Source organism: Vombatus ursinus, unplaced genomic scaffold, assembly GCF_900497805.2.
Source record: "Vombatus ursinus unplaced genomic scaffold, bare-nosed wombat genome assembly UNPS02014779.1, whole genome shotgun sequence".
Lineage (NCBI taxonomy): Eukaryota > Metazoa > Chordata > Mammalia > Diprotodontia > Vombatidae > Vombatus > Vombatus ursinus.
In genome coordinates this window covers 65196530-65213965 of record NW_020954557.1, presented here as the reverse complement: position 1 = coordinate 65213965, position 17436 = coordinate 65196530, and the positions used below count along the sequence as shown (strand labels likewise).

General features: G+C 33.7%; 1 protein-coding gene across 1 annotated transcript in view; it reads left to right on the top strand.

Annotated features, from left to right (window-relative positions):
• The window catches only part of LOC114045905 (polypeptide N-acetylgalactosaminyltransferase 13), an 816024-nt gene extending 801740 nt beyond the window's left edge, over positions 1–14284 (top strand). The window contains exon 12 of the mRNA XM_027866100.1: positions 14129–14284. Coding sequence (XP_027721901.1) covers positions 14129–14284 — 156 coding nt within the window. The remainder of the gene's footprint in view (positions 1–14128) is intronic.
• Positions 14285–17436: the final 3152 nt, after the last annotated feature.

Genomic DNA, 17436 nt, shown 5'->3' with positions numbered 1-17436 from the left:
CCTTCATGGAACTCACTTTCTAATGGTGGAAACAAGATTAAATATGTATGTGTGTATGTACATATCTGTTTATGCATATATCTGTGTATATGTATATATGTGTATGCAATATAGGTTTATATGTGTACATATATACCCACAAATGTATATGTGTCTTGTAACAAGACATACATAGAGTAAATGGAACTGTCACAGACTGGTTATATAATATACTGTTCTCAGTTAACATCTGCTGATTTTATATTGAATTGTAGCAGCTATTTAGTCAATTTCCCACAGGGAAGGAGCCTCAACAGTTTTAACAAATAGCTTCAAGAACTTTTTTCAGGCCCTTAGTGACTCAGATCCACAGCCATACGTAACTGCCAGCAAAAGCCCTTGGTTCAGGTTAAATGTCTTTTGATCTACTTTGCTTCTGACAACCCCCACTCCCTGAACACAAGCTATGTTGAATTGATGTGACTACAAGTCAAAGTATTAATCAATACAAATTGTAAAAATCATAATAAACATTTCCTTTCTCTTTTAAAGTTTTTCATAGTAGAGGTGGAGTCAGGATGGCAGAATAGAGACAGGAACTCACCTGATCTCTCCAAAATTATCCTCCAATTACACATTAAAAGGAATTTTAGAGAGACAGAGGCAACAAGAAATTGGGGTTAAATAATTTTCTAGATGGTGACAACTTAGGAAGTCAATAGGAAAGGGCAGTCTCAGCAGGATGAAGTTTGGGCATAGAGTACAGTGAAGGCTATACCAAAACAGTATCAGCAGGCCTTGGGGCAGTGGCTGCAACAGCAGCAATTTGGGGAGCTTTCAGCCCACATATAGTAAAGGAGTTGAATAACTGATAAGAAAGAGATCACAGAAGATCATTTGGTGGTACTGGGTTCAGGACATTGTTGCATTTCTCAAATGCAGTTCTGAATGAACTCAGAGCTCAAATTTCTCAAATTTCTCAAATGCAGTTCAAGGGTGAAGAGAATTGATTACAAGGGAAGAAGGTATCCTGGTGACAGTAACAGGGTGGAGAAGAGCACTTGTGGTTGCTCAAAAGAGAGTAGGGATCCTAGACTCATTGCAGGAAAGCAGTGAACCTGATTAGTTTCAGGGCCAAGAGGAGGGTGCTAGCAGCTACAGTGGAACAAGATCTCTTCCTGAGCAAACACAAGAGTAAAGGCCAAGAGAGCAGTGACCACAATGATCATACCACCTCAGAAGCACCAAAAATGTACAGACCCTTAAAACTAGCTCTGAAAACAGCAACATAAAAACCTAAAGCTTGGGAGAGTGGTCCCCTCCATGCCAGGAAGAGAGCCTAACTTTAACATAAAGTTCAAAGTCAATACATTGATTGGAAAAATGAGCAAATAACAACAAAAAGAAGCTGACCATAAAAAAACTACTCTGGTGAAAGGGAAGATCAAAAGACAAACTCAGAAGAGGAAAACAATGTCAAAACAACTACATTCAAAGCCTCAAAGAAAAACATGAATTGGATGCAAGTATAACAAGAATTTTTGGAAGAGCTCAAAAAGGATTTTAAAAATCAAATCAGAGAGGTGGAGGAAAATTGGGAAAAGAAATGAAAGTAATAGAAGAAAATTGTGAAACAAGAGTCAACAGCTTGGTAAAAGAGGCAAAAAATATGAAGAAAATAAACTCTAAACAACAAAGTTTACCTAATGGTAAAAGAAGGCACAAAAATCCACTGAAGGGAACTACTTAGAAAGCAGAATTGGTCAAATAAATAAGAGGCACACAGTTAACTGAAGAAAAGAAATCTTTAAAAAGAGTTGGTCAAATGGAAAAAGAAGTACAAAATCTCACTGAAGAAAATAATTTCTTAAAAATTAGAATTGTCAAGTAGAAGTTAATGACTCCAGAAGATACCAAAAAAAAGTCAAAAGAATGAAAAAAGTAGGAGAAAATGTTAAACATTTCATGGAAAAGGACAACTGACCTGGAAAAAGACTGAGGGGAGAGAATTTAAGAATTACTGAAAGACATAGTCAAAAAAATGAACTTTGACATCACATTTCAAGAAAATATAAAGGAAAACTACTCTGAAATCCTAGAACAAGAAGGTAAAATAGAAATCAAAAGAATCCACTGATCACTTTCTTAAAGTGATCCCAAAATAGAAACTCCCTGGAATACTATGGTCAAATGTCTAAGCTTCCAGGTCAAAAAGAAAATATTGCAAGTACCCAAAAACAAATAATTCAAATATCATGGAGTCGCAGTCTGGATCACACAAGATTTAGCAGCTTCCACATTGAAGAAGCAGGGGTCTTAGAATATGATATTCAGGAAAGCAAAGTAGGTAGGAGTATATCTAAGAATAATCTACCCAGCAAAACTGGGTATAATCCTTCAAGGGAAAATGGATATTTACTGAAACAGAGTACTTTTGAGCACTCTTCATGAAAAGGTCAGAGTTGAATAAAAAAATTGGCTTTCAAATACAAGAATCAAGAGCAACATAAAAAGGTAAACATAAACGAGAAATAATAAAGGATTCAATAAGGCTAAAATATTTACATTTGTATATGGAAAGATGATACTTTTAATTTTTAGGGAGATGTAACTCATAAGAAGTTTTTCACTAATATGGCAGTTAGAAGGAGTATACATAGATAAAGAGCATGGGTCTGAGTTGTTTATGATGGGATGGGTTAAAAAAAAATTAAGAGGTGATAAAGAACTAGAAAAGTTATAACAGAATGCACCTGGTAGGAAAAAAGGTCAAGAATATCAAGGTAATCAACAGGGTAAAATGTGAAGGAAGGTGGCCTAGCAATACCAGATTTCAAAGTGTATTACAAACTGGTAATCATCAAAATAATCTGCTATTAGCTAAGAAATAGAATGGTGGATCAGTGAAAGACAATTGGACACATAATATATAGTAGTAAATGACCATAGTAATCTAGTGTGTGATAAAACCTGAAGATCTAAGCTTTTGGGACAAGAACTTACCATTTGATTAAGATTTCTGGGATAATTGGAAAGCAGTTTGGCAGAAACTAGGTATATACCAAAATCTCACACTGTATACCAAGATAAGGTCAAAATGGGTACATGATTTAGACATAATGGATGATATCATAAACAAATTTGAGGAGCATGGGAAATTATACATATCAGATCTATGGATACAGGGAGAATTTATGATCAAAGAAAAGATAGAGAGCACTATGGGATGTAAAATGGGTAATTTTGATATTAAATTAAAAAAATTCAGAAAAACAAAACCTATGCAGCAAAGATTTGGAAGAAATCAGGACACTGGGTAGGTGGGGGAGATTTATACCAAGTTTCTCTGATAAAAGCCTTGTTTATCAAATATATAAAGAAATGAGTGAAATTTGTAACAATACAAGTCATCCTCTAATGGATAGGTGGTCAAAGGGTATGAACAGGCAATTTTCAGAAGAAAACATCAAAGCTGTCTATAATCATATGATAAAAATTAAAACAGCTATGAGGTACCACCTCACATCTATCATTTGGCTAGCATGACAGAAAAGGAAAATGACAAATGTTGGAGGTGATATGGGAAAATTGGGACACTATTGCACTGTTGGTGGAGTTGTGAACCAATCCAACCATTCTGGAGAACAATTAGGAAATATTTTTAAAGGGTTAGAAAACTATGCATAGTCTTTGAACCAGAAATAGCGCTACTAGGCCTGTCTCCCAAAGGGACCAAAGAAAAATAAAAATGACCTTTATTTACAAAAGATATTTGTAACAACTCTTTTGTGGTGGCAAAGAATTGCAAACTGAGAGGATGCCCATCAATTAGGGAATGGCTGAATGAGTGATAGTACATGATAGTGAAGGAATATTATTGTGCTGTAAGAAATGATGAGCAGGATTCTTTCAGAAAAAATTGGAAAAGACTTACATAAACTGATGCAAAGTGAAGTGAGCAGAATGCGAAGAACATTGTACACAGTAACAGCAATATTGTATGATGATCAACAGTGAATTAGCTCTTCTGAACATTGTAATGATCCAAGACATTATCCACCTCCAGAGAAAGAGAGTCTGAATGCAAGTTAAAACATACATTTTTTAAATGTTCTTTATTTTTCCTGGGGTATTTTGGTATACTTTTTTGCAACATGGTTAATATGGAAATATATTTTACAGAACTTCACATGTATTATCTGTACCAAATTGTTTGCCTTCTCAGAGAATTGAGTAAGTGGGGAGGGAAAGAAAGAATCTGGAACTTAATTAAAAAAATACATGTCAAAATTTACATGTAATTCAGAAGAATAAAATAAGAGGAAAAATGAAGTTTTTCAAAGCACTTTTCTCATATATCAATGAATTAGCTAATTCAGGTATTATTTTCCTCATTTTACAGATAAGGAAACTGAGACCAAGTTTTTAAATGATATGACTTACGTTATGTAACTATTAAGTATTGGAACTGGATTTAAGTCAAATCCCATGACTAAAGTCCTATGTTTTATCTGATATGTCCATCTTGGAACCAAATTATTCTTTTTATGCCAGGAAAATAACATTTCCATAAGTATTTTCAAAAATCACATAAAATAAAATATTTAATGATACCAGGGATCCTGTTATTAAAGTGATATTCACTGAGGAAAAGTATATTTTAAGGAAAAAGGTATATACTAAAATTAATAAAATAAATATGACACAATCAATAATTATAAATAGATGATTCTTGTATACTGGATAATTTATTCTACCTTGACATGAGAAAATTGAAGCAGTCAAAATATGTAATTTAGAAAATACTAGAAATACTTTTAATGGCTTTGTGTAGGGGTGGAGAACCTGCAGCCTTGAGGCCATATGGGGCCCTCTAGGTCCTCAAGTATGTCCTGCATTTGGATTCAGTCAAAGGACTGCACTTGAGGGCCTAGAGAGCTCCATGTTGCCTCAAGGCCGCAGGTTCAACACCCATGGTTTGACCTTTAAATGCACATAGTACAATAACAACACAATAATATTTTCAGAAAATATTTACAAAGAGCCTTAATATTTCTTAAGTGTTTTATGCACCTCATCTTATTTGGTCCTCACAACAAGCCTTTATAGTGAATGTTACCATAATACACAGCATGTCTTCTTCTTTGTTCCAAATTATTATGTGATATATGCTTATACTATTATTGACAATGAAATATCATTATATTTGTTCTTAAGTACTCATATTGTTTGTGCTATATACAATACCATATAAATAAATTTTAGACTTGTGGTTGCTTATGTAAGATTTATTTGTAAAGTGCTAAGCATGTAAAGATGACATGCAACATGGGACAGATAATTGACAATCACATAAGGATGTGGATCATAAGTTGTCTTTCCTAATTGCCATGACCTAATTATCTCCCAATAAAAACTCAGCTCCTAGAAAGCAGGAGCTATTTCCATTTCATATTCATATCTCTAGCACCTCATATAGTGTTTTCCTTACAATAGGTCCATAATGACAATATGTTGATCTGATTGATAGTAATAGAGAATGATTCCTCAGGCACTATAATCTGTAATATCATGAGTTCTGAACTGGAAATCTCTTTAAATTTTCAGGTAGAAATTAAAGCATTCACACTGGTCTCCTAATGTCCATATATACATTATATCAACAATAGCAATGAGAAGTAGATGGGATATATAGAGCTAGAGAACCAATGTTCAGATATCTTCTTTGCCACTTACTACCTGTGTGATCTTGGATAAATCTCCCAAGCCCCTCTGGGCCTCATTTCATCATCAGTAAAATGAGAGATTGGATTATATGAACTCCAAATACCTTTCTAGTTTTGAGTCTATACTCCTATTATTCTTAGATTAGTAAAAACTGTGGCTCAAAAGCAATCATTGAGACATTTATGTGTCACAGCACAAAAATATTCTTTTAACCATTGTATGAAGAGATGTGTAGTTGACACTAGCCTCAGATTCATCCTTGCTTTTTCCCAGGCAGTCTGTCTCTTTAAAAGGTATTTATGAGCTAGTTTCTCCCCTTGTTTGTGCACAAATAGATTGCTCAGTGTTGAATACAGTAAGAAAAGTAGTTTTGTTGCCTCCAGGTGAACTGAATCAGTCTATTGCGGTCAGAGCAAGTGTCTGCCAGTAATTACCCTCTTGAGAAAGCCTTGGATAGGAGAAAGAATTGCACTATTTAGACGCCAACCTCATTACAATTCTAGGAAAAAGTAAGCCTTTGCTTTTACCGGAAGGAATACACTCTAGTGTACATCTGTTGGCTCTTCAGGAATAACCTACTTCAACGTTTACTTTGTAGTAGCAGTAAAGATGCCAATGGACTTTATTATCCAGTCATTATGCAGCTAAAGCCTTCCTCCAGAGGCTTCTCCCACTTAAAGAATTATACCCTGATGCCTCATTTAAGATGAGGAGAGAAAGTCATTTTCTCAACTTCTGAAACTTTTACTAGCATTGATAAACATTGAATGACTTTTTATGATCACTGATTAGTACACTTAGTTTTTGTTTCCATTTGCTAGAAAAAAAAGATTAAAACTAAAAAGTTACTTTTAAAAATGTGATTTTTCTTCTATATGTTTGTGTTATTAATCAAGTTTTTCATTTCAATTTTTATGTATTTGGTATCATATAGACACAACTTAAAATGCACAAACATTGTGAATCTTTTAGATACAACTTAAATTTTATTACATAAAGAAAATGGCTATGTACAGTCTTGCCTGTCCTATGATAGTTTAGCACCTTGTTTCCCCCTGTACCAATCTTGGCTCTGTAGCTCTAGGTATGAACCTTTACATATCAACATTGTCTTTCCTAAACTATGTGAAGAAACATTGAATAAAGAATTCCTGTAGATAGCCTTCACTCAAAAAGAATTTGTTAAATAGTTACTAGATGCAAGAGAATTTGTAGTAAGTGAATAAAAACCATCCAGATGTCCAAAAAGTATAATTTCCCATTCAACAAATTCTATCCAATCCCATGTTTTGTTATTGTGTATTTTTCACTTAGAATCAAAGATCCAATCAATTTAAGATAATGAAATCATGACTTTTTTTCTTGCTCTCATCCCAGTTAAGTGGCATTTTTTGTTGGCTAAAATTGCCTAGTATAGGAATTCACATGCCAAGAATAGGCAGACTCCCCCAGAGGAGATCTTTGTAAATGGAATTTGAAAGTTGAGGAGTGTAAAGGACTTTAGAGATTATGTATCCCAATGTCTCAACTGCGGTAGTGAATAGAGTGCTGGGTCTGGAGTCAGTAAGACCTGAATTTAAATCTTGCCTCAGACACTTACTAGCTGTGTGGGCAAATCATTTAACCCTTTTTGCCTCAGTTTCCTCATAGGTAAAATGAGCTGTAGAAGGAAATTACAAACCACTCCAGTATATTTGCCAAGAAAACCCCAAATGAGGTCACAAAAAGTCAGGCAACTGAACAACAAATCCCAATGTCCCCTATTGTACAGGTGGAGAAGCTGTGGTTTAGAAAGGGTAGGAGAGCTAGTAAGTTGTGAGGCAAATTTGAGAATCCAGGTTTTCTATGCAGTCCACTAGACTAGATATGTCTAGCCAAGGGCTGCACTGTGGCCTGCAACACACCCAAATGTGACCTACTGGATTAAAATGTAATTGGGAAATATTTACAAAACAAATAAAAATATATGATCAGTGTTAACATGTGGTTTTCTACATCAGTATGCACCTGCAGGAATCAATTTTGTAATGTTCAGTAGTTCCTGTTTCCATTTAATTTTGACACCACTACACTAGGCTATTCAGCTATGTCAATACAAAAATTGTACTAGAGACAAAAAAGACCTCAGGGGACAACTTTGGTTTCCATAGCAAAGCAATCATTTTGATGCTCTTCCAACAAAACCATTCATTTGACTTTGAATTCATTTTTTTTTGTCATGGATATTGGTACAACTCTATCCTGTAGCATTGCAGATCATAACTTTCTATGGCCTTTTTATCAAGATGAAAGATTGTGTAGTGTGGAGAATGTCAGCCTAAAAATGAAGAAGACATGGGTTCAGTGACTGCTTCTGACATATACTACCTGTGTGACCATTGATAAGCAGTTTCACTTCTCATCATGTTTGGCAACTTTCTAAGACTATAAGTACTGATCTGCACTAATAATGAAAGTTTCTTCATCTGGGAGTTCCCATAGTAACAAAATCACAACCTCCCCCACCTCAATGGAAAGAGAGATGAGAGAGAGAGAGAGAGAAAGAGCTATAAAGTTGGATATTTACACATACTCAATCATATTTGGCTACTAGGTACTGTTACTATTGAAATTGAGTAATCCTTTTTTGCTCATAAATACATAGCTGTGATTAATATTAAAAATGTATTCCATTTTGTCCAGTAAAAGTATTACATGTGAAGGTGGAGTCAATATGGCACAGAGAAACCAGGAAGTTGCCTGAGCTCTCCCCAGTTTCCCTCAGAAACAATATTAAATCAAGCCTCTAAATACATTCTGAAGTGACAGAAGCCTCAAAAAAAAAATGGAGTGAAACAATTTTCCAGCTAAAGATAACTAGGAAGAACTTCAGGAAAGACCTGTCTTACTTGGGTAAAAGGGGAGTTAAGTCCAGTGCAGATGGCATGCTGGCAAGCCAGCTGAAGGCTCTTAGCCACAGCATAGATCAACAACCAAAACCACTCAGTCCTGGCTCATCAGGCTAGTACAAGAGCAGCTTAACTATGAGGCCTCCAGTCCCAGAGCAGAAGGCAAATTCCCAGCCCCAGAACCCAAGGCACAATATGTGCAACTAGGCAGACTACCCCAGAGTAGTGGGCCAGCTGACAGCCCCAGAAGTCTCAGTGGGGAAAGACAGTGACCAGATCCTTGCCCCCACCACCAGCACAAGAAGCATGGGACAGTGCCCCCTATGTCTCAGGAGCAGAGCTCAACTTTTTAAAATGAGCAAAATTCCAAAAAGATCCCTGGACATAGAAAGCTACTATGGTGACAGGGAAAATCAAAATACAAACTCAGAAAGGATCAGCAATGCCAAAATACCTACATGTGAAGCCTCAAAAGGGAATATAAATTGGCCTTAAGCCAAAAAGTCCTCTTGGAAGAGCTCAAAAAGGATTTTTAAGATCAAGAAAAAAATGGGAAAAGAAATAAGAGTTACACAAGAGAATTATGACAAAAAAAGTCAACAGTTGGAAAAGGAAGCAAAATAAATTGACTGAAGAAAGCAACTCCTTAAAAAAATAGAATTGGAAAACTGGGAAAAACATCCACTGAAGACAACTCCATTAAAAGTAGAATTGGTCAAATGGAAAAGGAAGTACAAAATCTAGCTGAAGAAAATAATTTCTTAAAAATTAGAATTAAGCACGTGGAAGGTAATGATTCTATGAGATATCAAGAATCTGTCAAACAAAATCTAAAGGATAAAAAAATAGAAGAAAATGTAAAATACCTCACTGGAAAAATAACTGACCTGGAAAATAGATCCAGAAGAGATTATTTAAGAATTATTGGACTACCTGAAAGCCATGATAAAAAAAAAGATCTTGGACAGAATCTTTCAAGAAATTATGAAGGAAAACTGCCCTGAACACCCTAGAAACAGAGAGTAAAAGAGTCATTGAAAGAATCCACTGAACTCTTCCAAAATGAGATTACAAAATGAAAACTCCAAGGAATATTGTAGCCAGATCCCAGAATTATCAGGACAAGGAGAAAATACTGCTGCAGTCAGAAAGAAACAATTCAAGTATCAAGGAGCCACAGTCAGGATTACATAGGACTTAGCAGCTTCTACATTACAAATCAGAAGGCTTGGAATATGATATTCCATAAAGCAAAGGAGCTTGGATTGCAACCCCAAATCATCTACCAATGCAAAATTGAGCATAATCTTTCAGGGAAGAAGATGGACATTCAACAAAAAAGGGGACTTCTTAGCTGTCTTGATGAAAAGACCAGAGCTGAAAAGAAAATCTGATCTTCAAACACAAGACTCAAGAGAAGAGTTAAAAGGTAAACAGGAAAGAAAAATAAAACATGTTATTTAATAAAATTAAACTGTTTATATCTCAACATGGGATGATGATACTTCTAACTCTTGATACAAAGGTGGAGGATGTGAGTACAAGTTGACTGTGATGTGATGATACAAAAATAAAGGGTAAAAAAGATTGTACTGAAAGAAGAGGAAAGTGGGCAGAAAAGGATAAATTACATTATGTTAAGAAGTGCAAAAGACCTATTACAGTAGAAGGAAAAAAGAGAGGAGGTTAGCATCCTTTGAACCTTAATCTCATTAGATTTGGATCAAAGAGGGAATAGCATACATACTCAGCTGGGTATAGAAATTTATCTTACCCTACAGGGAAGTAGGAAGAGAAAGGAGAAAGGAAAGTTGAGGGCTGAAAGAAGGGAGGACAGATTGAAGGTGATGGTGGTCAGAAACAAAACACTGGTGAGGTGGGACAGAGTGAAAGGAGAGAGAAAAGTATAAATGGGGGGGTGGAAATAGGATGGAAGGAAATACACAGTTAGTAATGATAACTCTGAATGTGAATGGGATGAGCTCTCCCATAAAGAGGAAGCAGATAGCAGAGTTGATTAAAAACCATAATCCTACAATATGTTGTTTATAAGAAACACATTTGAAGCAGAGAGATACACACAGAGTAAAGGAAAAAGTCTGAAGCAGAATATGTTACTCTTCAGCTGAAGTTGAAAAAAAAAACAGGGATAGCAATCCTGTTCTCAGACAAAGCAAAAGAGAAAATAGATCTGATTGAAAGAGATAAAGAAGGAAACTATATTGTGCAAAAAAGGTAACATAGACAAAGAAGTAATATCAATACTAAATATATATGCACCAAGTGGTATAGCATCCAAATTCTTAAGAGGAGAAGTTAAGTTAAAGGACTTAAAGGAAGAAATAGACAGTGGGGGACCTCAACCTCCCTCTCTCAGAACTAAATAAATCTAACCACAAAAAACAAGAAAAAAGTTAAGGAGGTGAATAGAATTTAAAACAAGTTAGATACAATAGACCTCTGTAGAAAATTGAATAGGGAGGAAAAGGAAAATATCTTTTGTCCAGTGATACCTTGTACCTACAAAAAATTTGACCATGTATTAGCTAAGAAACCTCACAATCAGATGCATAGAGGCAGAAATAATATAAGCATCATTTTCAGATCATGATGCAATAAAAATTACATGTAATAAAGGACCAAGGAAAGATAGACTAAAAATTAATTGGAAACTAAATATAAAATCCTAAAGAATCAGTGGGTCAAACAACAAATCATAGAAGCAATCATTATTTTTATCAAAGAGAAAAACAATAATGAGACAACATACTAAAACTTATAGGATGCAACCAAAGCAGTTCTTAGGGGAAATTTTATATGTCTAAATGTTTACATTGATTAAATAGAGAAAGAGGAAATCAATGAATTGGTCATGCAACTAAAAAAGCTAGAAAGAAATCAATTAAATACCAAATTAGAAATTCTTGAAATCAAAAGAGAAATTAATAAAATTGAAATTTAAAAAAAACTGTTAAACTAATAAATAAAACTAAGAGCTAGTTTTATGAAAAAGCAATAAAATAGATAAATCTTTGGTTAATTTGATTTAAAAAAAGAAAGAAGAAAAATCAGATTATCAGTATCAAAAAAAAAAGGATGAATTCATACCAATGAAGAGAAATTTAAAGCAATAATTAGGAACTACTTTGCCCAGCTTTATGCCAATAAATCTGAATACCTTAGTGAAATGGATGAATATTTATAAAATATATAAATTGTACAGATTAACCAAAAAAGAAAAAAAATACTTAGCCTCATTTTAGAAATAAAAAATTGAACAAGCCAACAATGAACTCCCTAAGAAAAAATCTCCATGGCCAGATGAATTTACAAGTCAATTCTACCAAACATTTAAAGAATAATTAATTTCAATACTATATATACTATTTGGGAAAATAGGCAAAGAAGGAGTCCTACAAAATTCTTTTTATGATACAAATATGATGCTTTTACCTAAAGGAGGAAAAGCCAAAACAGAGAATAAAATTAGAGACCAATTTCCCTAATAAATATTGATAATGGATAATGGATAATGGAAATAAAATATTACCAAAGAGATTATGGCAATTTATCATTAAGATAATACACTATGACCAGATGAGATTTATACCAGGAATGCAGGGCAGGTTCAATATTAGGAAAACTACTAGCATAATTGATCATATCAATAAAAAACTAAAAGAAATCATGTAATTATCTTAATAGATGCATAAAAAAGCTTTGAAAAAATTCAGCACCCATTGCTATTAAAAATACTAGCAAGCATTGGAATAAAAGGAGTTTTCCTTAAAATTATAAGTAGTATCTATCTAAAATCAGCAGAAAGCATTATATGTAATGGGGATAAGCTAGAAACCTTCCCATTAAAATCATGGGTGAAACAAAAATACCCATTATCAGCACTGTTATTCAATATTGTACTAGAAATGTTAGCTTTAGCAATAAGAGAAGAAACAGAAATTGAAGGAATTAGAAAAGGCAATAAGGAAACAAAACTATCACTCTTTGCAGATGACATAATGGTATTCTTAGAGAATCAACTAAAAAACTACTTGACATAATTAATAACTTTAACAATGTTGCAGGATATAAAATTAGCTCATGTAAATCATTGGCATTTCTACGTATTACTAACAAAGTCCAGAAGCAAGAGATAGAAAGGGAAATTCCATTTAAAATAACTGCACCTAATATAAAATATTTGAGAGTCTACCTGTCAAGACAAACTCGGGAACTCTATGAACACAATTACAAAACACACTTTTCACACAAATAAAGTCAGATCTAAATAATTGAAAAATATCAATTGCTCATGGGTAGGCAGAGCTAATATAATAAAAATGGCAATTCTGCCTGAATTAACGAACTTATTCAGTGCCTTACCACTCAAACTACCAAAAAATATTTTATAGAGCTAGAAAAAAATAATAAAATTCATCTGGAAGAACAAAAGGTCAAGAATATCAAAGGAATTAATGAAAAAATGCAAAGAAAGGTGGTTTAGCTATCCCAGACCTAAAACTATATTAGAAAGTGGCAATCATCAAATCTGTTTGTTACTGGCTGAGAAACAGAGTGATGGATCAGTGGAACAGGTTGAGTACACAAGACACAGTTGTAAGTGGCCATATTAATCTAATTTTGATACCTGAAGACTCCAGTTTCTGGGATAAGAACTCGCTATTTGGAAAAAATTGCTGGGAAAGCTGGAAAATAGCATGGCAAAAAGTAGGCATAGATCAGCATTCTATACCAAGGTAAGGTTGAAATGGGTGCATGATTTAGACATAAAGAGTGATACTATAAGCAAATTAGGAAAGCAAGAAACAGTTTACCTGTCAGATCTATGGAGAAGGAAAGAAACTATGACCAAATGAGAACTAGAAAACATTATGAAATGCAAAATAGATCATTATGATTACATTAGATTAAAAAATGTGCAAACAAAACCAATGCAACCATGATTAGAAGAAAAGCAGAAAGCTGGGAAACAGTTTTACAAGCAGTATTTCTGACAAAGGCCTCCTTTCTCAAATATATAGAGAACTGTGTTACAATTATAAAAATACAAGTCATTCCCCAGTTGATAAATGGTCAAAGGATTTGAACAGGCAGTTTTCAGATGAAGAAATTAAAGCTATCTATCCTCATATTTAAAAAAATGCCCTAAACCACAATTGATTATAGAGAAATGCATAGTTTTATAGTCCTTTGGGCATAGTTCCAAATTGCTCTCCAAAATGATTGGATCAGTTCACAACTCCACCAACAATGCATTAATGTTCCAATTTCCCCACATCTTTTCCAATATTATCATTTTACATTTTGTCATATTAGCCAATCTGAGAACCCAAAATCTTACAAAAATGAATGTGCAAAACTATCTTGTAATTGAAAAAATAAAATATTATCAAGTGAAAAAATACATGTTTTCATAGGATTTTTGTTACTGTTTTTAAACTTTATTTTATCATCATTCATTCTTTCTTCCTTTTATCATTTAGACCCACACAATGCTTCACATAATTACCCAGGGTTGTCTCACAGTGAGCAAACTAACTGATGGCTCCCAAAGTACCACAGTGGAAATGTGTAATGGTAGTCCTTTGCAAATGTGGATGCTAAGAAACTATACAGTATTGGAAGTTTTGAGGAAAGTTTTTTACAGCCCTCTTGATTACAAGCTCTAGCAATCATGAGAGGTTAGTATTGTAGGCTACATTAAATGATGTATAATTTAAAGTTTTGACTTTATGTTATGCAATTCCTCAAAACTTGAGGTTAGAGGAAAATCTTTATTTTGAGATATTTTCTGACAGTATTTTTTCTTGTACCTCTTAGATTTCCATTGACTTAGCAGTAGTAGTTTATTCTCTGGTGATTTAACTTCAGTAATAAAAATTATTTACCTGTTTTATTATTTATCTATAATTACATACATAACCATAAAATGTAATAGAAATGTTTAGTTGTTACAGAAGATTGTTTTGGAATATGACAGATGTTTTAAGGTTGGTTACATTTGTGTTTCTTTTTTGCCAGGACCTGTAATTTCATCAGTATAGGGAGCTCTAGGTGATGAACTTCCTCTACAAAAACAGATTGGTACCTTCTCAGTTTATAGTCTTGGAGAGCAATGAGAAATTGAGTGACTTGCCCATGGCCACTCAGCCAATATTAATCCAAGGCAGTACTTGAACCCATGATATCCTGACACAGAGGCTGGTCACCTACTACATCAGAGGTGTCAAACTCATATGTATTTTGCAAAACTCCCAGTGCTGCCTGCAGATTAAATTATAATTGGAAAATGTTTAACAAAACAAATAAAATATGATTAAAGTAGATAATGTTCATTTGTTGTTTTCTAAGTCAACATGAGGCCAACATCTCAGTTCTATTTGAGTTTGACACCACTGCATTGCACCATGCTATTTCCTGTCTCTATCAAAACAAAATTTCATGTCAAAATAAAAAAGTTCAATTAAATTTCTTAATGTTTTTCTAAGTAACCCTAAACATCTGGACATTTGAAAACATTATAATAATTATCTTTCTTCCACTTACTTCCCAGAAAAATGAATGAATGCTTTAAAAAGCATTTATTAAGTTATATATAGATATGCATATGTGTACACACATATGCATACATATATACACATATGTGTGTATATATGCCAAGCATTGTGCTAAGCTTTAAGAATACAAAACCAAAAGGAAGATACTCCCTGTCTTTTAATGCTTACATTTTAATATGAAGAGAAAATATATAAGAGATAGTTGTGTCCAATGAAAAGTGTTTTTGTTTGGGAAGTAATTGCTTGTTTTCATGCAGACTCATCTTATAGATTATGGAGAGTTTATAATACCTATTTTAAAATGTGAATATTTAGATAGTGTACATAATTAAAGTTTGGCTAGGTTGTATTTTTCTATATTCTGGAAACTAAAGGTGAATAATTTCTCCCTATTCTTTTGTGATTCATTAGCTGATATAGAAAACTATAATCAAAAGTGGTGTCAAAGAATTTGATAAAACATTTTATTCTGAATTGTATCATTGCTGTTCTGTGATTTTTTAGTAACTTTTTAAAAAACAGCCATTCCTGGTTATGATGTTTGGTTCATTTGAACAATGGTTCTAATTTCCTATATCTAGATTATGTTGATTGATAGTAATTGCACAACAAGGTTATTTTTGCAGGAGATTCTTTTGATTCCAGTACTTTATTCATAGACTCAGAATAATCTACTAATGTATGGTCTTTAGGAGAGAGGTTTAGTTGCACTTTATTTTTAATTTTCCCTGAGCAACATATTTGGTTCTTTTGACTGGAAGATATCTGTTAAATAGAAATATGTTTTGCATGACTGCACATGTTTAACCTATGTCAAATTGCTTGCCTTTTCAATGAGGGACATGGGAAGGGAGAAAAGGAGAGAATTTGGAATTTAAAGTTTTAAGACATGGATATTCAAAATTAATTTTACATGTATTTGGGGGAAATAGAATATTAAATTAATTAATTAAAAATAAACATTTCAATAGATAGTAGGCAATAAAAGCCAGATTTATTAAATGGTTACTCTACTGCGAATTTCTGAGATAGGCACTAAGAAAACAAGAATAAAGTGAAATAATCATTGTCTTCAAGGTGCTTATAATCTCCTTGAAGTATCCAATATAGATACCCATCAGTAAATAAAAAGTACTTTCAGAGCAAAGAGAATTAAAAACTTGAGGGGTTGAGGACTGATTAGGAGGTAGAACTTGAATTAAGTATTAAAAGAAACTAGGGATTCTAAGAGGTGACAGAAAATAGTAAAGCACATTTTGGACAAAGAGGATCCTTAGCATTAAAGGAATGTTTCTGGACTGGATTGTGTAAAGTAAATTTTTGACCCAAACTAATGGTTAGATGATCAAACTGAAAGGCTATTTGATTTTACTAATAAATGATAATGGAAGATATGTCTGGGGATAATTGAAAAGACCAGTAACAGGCTAACTATAAAGAGAAATTATTTACTGAATTAAATAAATGTTAATGTAAGCAGTCAGTAGAATAGCTTCTCAAGCTGCTTTGTTTTCCTAGCTTTCTGCAATTGATCTAAGGCATATACAAGAAAAGTACTTTCAGCAACACAAAACAAAGACCTTTGTTAATAAATCATTGCTTTTATTAAAGAACACTGAAATGATGGGCATACGTAACATGCCCTATTTTGTCCCTTGTTTCAAGATATTGGAATAACTTCTACATGTATAAAACATTACCAAGTACTCATCTAATCTCTGTCTTATTCTCCAAACTCCCCTAAAGGCCTTCTTTTAATCTTTTATTTTTAACCCACAATGTATATTTCTCTCCCCATTTTCTTTTTCCTCCATTTTCCATTATATCCCCATCTGTTCTGAAGGGTTGTAGGGAAATGGGTGAGTTTCCATTCCTTAGAACAGTTTGGTCTAGGGCAGTTCCAAAAGTCATTTTTTTTTCTGACAGAATAAGAGAGCTCTTGTTTTAGTCTTTGAGAGTTAAACTCTCTTAAAGACTAGCAAGTCTTTCATCAAGACAGTGACCCCCATAGCAGCAGAGCAACACTCTGTGAAGTGTCCTATCTGCAACCATACTCTGTAGAAATACTGTATCCCATTCCACAGCAACATTCATACCCCTTCTGCTACAAGATAGGTCTCCTATCCCATCTACTCCCATATGCTGTGGAGATACTATTTCATCAGCTACCAGGCCCTAGAGGTGGAAGAAAAGTCTGAACAGGAATTGACTAATGAAAATGGAAAAATATGACTGTGACATACGCTAGTTGCCAATAAACCAGT